Source organism: Tupaia chinensis, unplaced genomic scaffold (assembly GCF_000334495.1).
Source record: "Tupaia chinensis unplaced genomic scaffold, TupChi_1.0 Scaffold000023_1, whole genome shotgun sequence".
Taxonomy (NCBI): Eukaryota; Metazoa; Chordata; class Mammalia; order Scandentia; family Tupaiidae; genus Tupaia; species Tupaia belangeri.
The window spans coordinates 4370520-4373527 of record NW_006159453.1 but is presented as its reverse complement, the minus strand read 5'-3'; the positions used below and the strand labels follow the sequence as shown (position 1 = coordinate 4373527).

The 3008-nt window shown below is 42.7% G+C and overlaps 1 protein-coding gene across 3 annotated transcripts in view; it reads right to left on the bottom strand.

Annotated features, from left to right (window-relative positions):
- The window catches only part of GBP5 (guanylate binding protein 5), a 14278-nt gene that overhangs the window by 3246 nt on the left and 8024 nt on the right, over positions 1-3008 (bottom strand). For all 3 annotated transcript variants that reach the window (XM_006140172.3, XM_027770601.1, XM_027770605.1), the window contains 2 exons: positions 2488-2768; positions 909-1121 (listed from right to left, as the gene is read on the bottom strand). In XM_006140172.3, the coding sequence (XP_006140234.1) occupies positions 909-1121; positions 2488-2768 (494 nt within the window). The remainder of the gene's footprint in view (positions 1-908; positions 1122-2487; positions 2769-3008) is intronic.

Genomic DNA, 3008 nt, shown 5'->3' with positions numbered 1-3008 from the left:
TTCCCTTTCTTTCCTTGAGAGAGAGAAACAGAGGAGAGTTAGGCATCCCCTTTAGGGTCCTGCCACGATCCATCCCCAGCTTCAGCCAGCCCTAACGGGTACACTCACACATCCCTGGCATGTGGAGGGCAGTCCTCAGATCCAAACCCAGGACTGCTTCATATGGGCCTATTTGTGTTACCTCTGCACCACTGTCTGGCTCCTGTTTAAGCTCTTCAATGTATCTGTACTTAAAACTAAGTTAAAACAGGAGACCAGCAGTTAGAGTAATGTCTATGTCACTGAACTCCCATGTAGTCAACTGCAGTTTGAGTCCCAGACCTGGTGGCTTAAACTCACACTGGGTGTGTGTGCATGCATGCCCAAGATCCTGAGAGGAGAATGGAGGAGAAGGGATTGTGGCATGGCCATCCCCCCTGGGAGGTGATTTCTTGCTTTCTGTCTCTCTGTCTCTCTCTGTCTTTCTAGTGAGTGCACATGCCCTATAGCAAAAACCTCTCCAAAAGATAAAATTAAAAAATAAAACTAATTTAAAGCACTTAGGTTTTATTTATGTAAGTCATTGAATTACAAGTTTTTCTTAAATTAGTTTCAATTTTGGGGATTCTGTCTTTTGTAGCCAAAAGAGGTTCCTTTGTTGCAATGAACTCTCATGGTTGCAATAAAAATCTGTTAATTAAGGTGATGGTTCAATTTGATCCCACAACTGTCAGCAGAGTATAAACTACACACTAAGAACACCGATACCAGGCTCAGAGTTCGTGCATGCTTATTCAATGAAAGAATTACCCCTAAGCAGAGACAAACCTCCATGTGTCTTGTCACTTTCCTTTTGTCATTACTGGTTTTCTAAAGAGCCCTTCTACCTTCAGCAATTCCCCACAATTAACAGATAAAATTAGGAATACCTGTACTCCTTTCTTGGGCGTCTGATAGTACATTGCCTTCAGCTCTTCTGTCTTTTGAATGAAGAGATTATGACCTCCTGGTTTAGAATAAATTCCCTGCTTCACTGCTTCTTCTAGAGGACGAAAAATATCCTGAAGTAGAGCTGAGCAATGATCCAATGACGCTTCCAAGTTCCGATTACAAATGTCAATCCGCCTTGCATCTAGTAGGGTCTTCAAGGAGACACAGATGTTAGCAACTCCTCAGCATTTCCAGAAATGATCCTCTACAGCACCTGCATATTTTCCCCTAGAAACTCAGAGGAAAACAAGTAGACCATGTCTTTCTCACCAAACCTAGGAAAGTTCCAGTGATGATACTCTATTAAGAAAAAAGAAAATGACGTCTACTTTTGGTTCGAAATCTCCTGGGCCTTCTTTCTCTTATTTATTTATTTATTTATTTATTTATTTATTTTGGAGAGATTTTCACTGTAGGGCGCGTGTGCTCGCCAGACAGACAGAGAGAGACATAGAGACAGAAAGCGAGAAAGCACCCCCCAGGGGGGATGGTCACGCTGCAATCCCTTCTCCTCCATTCTCCTCTCGGGATCTTGGGCACACACGCACACGCACCCGGCGTGAGTTTTAAGCCACCGGGTCCGGGACACGAACCGCGGTGGACTACGTGGGAGTCCAGCGACATAGCCATTACGCTAACTGCTGGTTCCCTATTTATTTATTTTTTGTTAGATGGGCTCTTCAGACAAAAGACCTCTAACCTCACACCCTAACTTTAAATGCAGCTTACTGGTTTTTTTGTTTGTTTTTTGTTTTTGTTTTTGTTTTGTTTTTTTGGAGAGGTTTTTGCTATAGGGCGCATGCACTAGCCAGACAGACAGAGAGAGACAGAGAGACAGAAAGCAACAAATCACCCCCCAGGGGGGGATGGCCACGCCACAATTCCTTCTCCTCCATTCTCCTCTCGGGATCTTGGGCACGCATGCACATGTGCCCGGCGTGAGTTTAAGCCACCGGGTCCGGGACACGAACCGCGGTCGACTACATGGGAGTCCAGTGACATAGCCATTACGCTAACTGCTGGTCCCACTGTTTTATAACATACTGATTTTGGTGCTTTATTGGATCTGAGATTTCCAGTGAAAAGATGGAATAGAATAATAGGCTGAAACAATATAAGCTTTTCTTGTCAAACCAAGATTCATCATACTTTAGTAGATACACTTGGAAATTAAGTATGCTTGATTGATTTTTAAAAAAAGGAAAGTTAATTAATACTTTGTAAATACAATTATTTAAAGAAATAAAATTAATTTTAAAAATTTAGTCTATGAGTACAACATGGTAAAGGTGAGTCATATGCATATATGAAAACTTCAGAATCTATAGGGCCCAGAGTGTATGACACATATATTTGTTATCAGAATAAAAGTGATATCGTGGCCATATAAGTGATTATCATTATTTTCCAGTTTTGTGTAAATTGTCTTTTTATAAATTAAGTGACATTTTACCACTGATAGCAGTACTTTGTGTTCTATTGATGCTAATCCCCATGAATTAGAAGAAAAGTTAGCACCTCTAGTTCCTTCTGGAAACTCTGGTCCACATCCTTGAAAGCATTCTTCATGAAGATTTCAGTGGCCTCTTTCTCACTGGCCCTGTGCAGGTCCAGCAGCTCCTGGAGGGTTTCTGTGGGCAGCTGCACCCTCTGGCCCATCTGCTGGTCATAGTGGGCAATGGCCTTCTGCACTGCAGCCGAGTTCTGTTTCTCGGCCATGACCAGCACTGCGTTCTCCATGCAGGGCAGGTCCCCACTGTTGATGGCATTTACATAGGTCAGCACCAGGTTCTCTAGACCTTCACAGAAGGAAAAGATGCTGGTATTATTTGCAGAGACAGGAAAGTCATGATGTTTTTCCTGAGTTTTTCCACACAAAAATCAATCATGACTTTCCCAATGACCCAATACATTGAGTAATTTTAAGAATGTTAACTTAGGACCAGAAGATGGCATAATGACTATGTCGCTGGACTCCTACATAGTTGACCACGGTTGGAGTCCCAGACCCGGCAGCTTAAACTCACACCAGGCACATG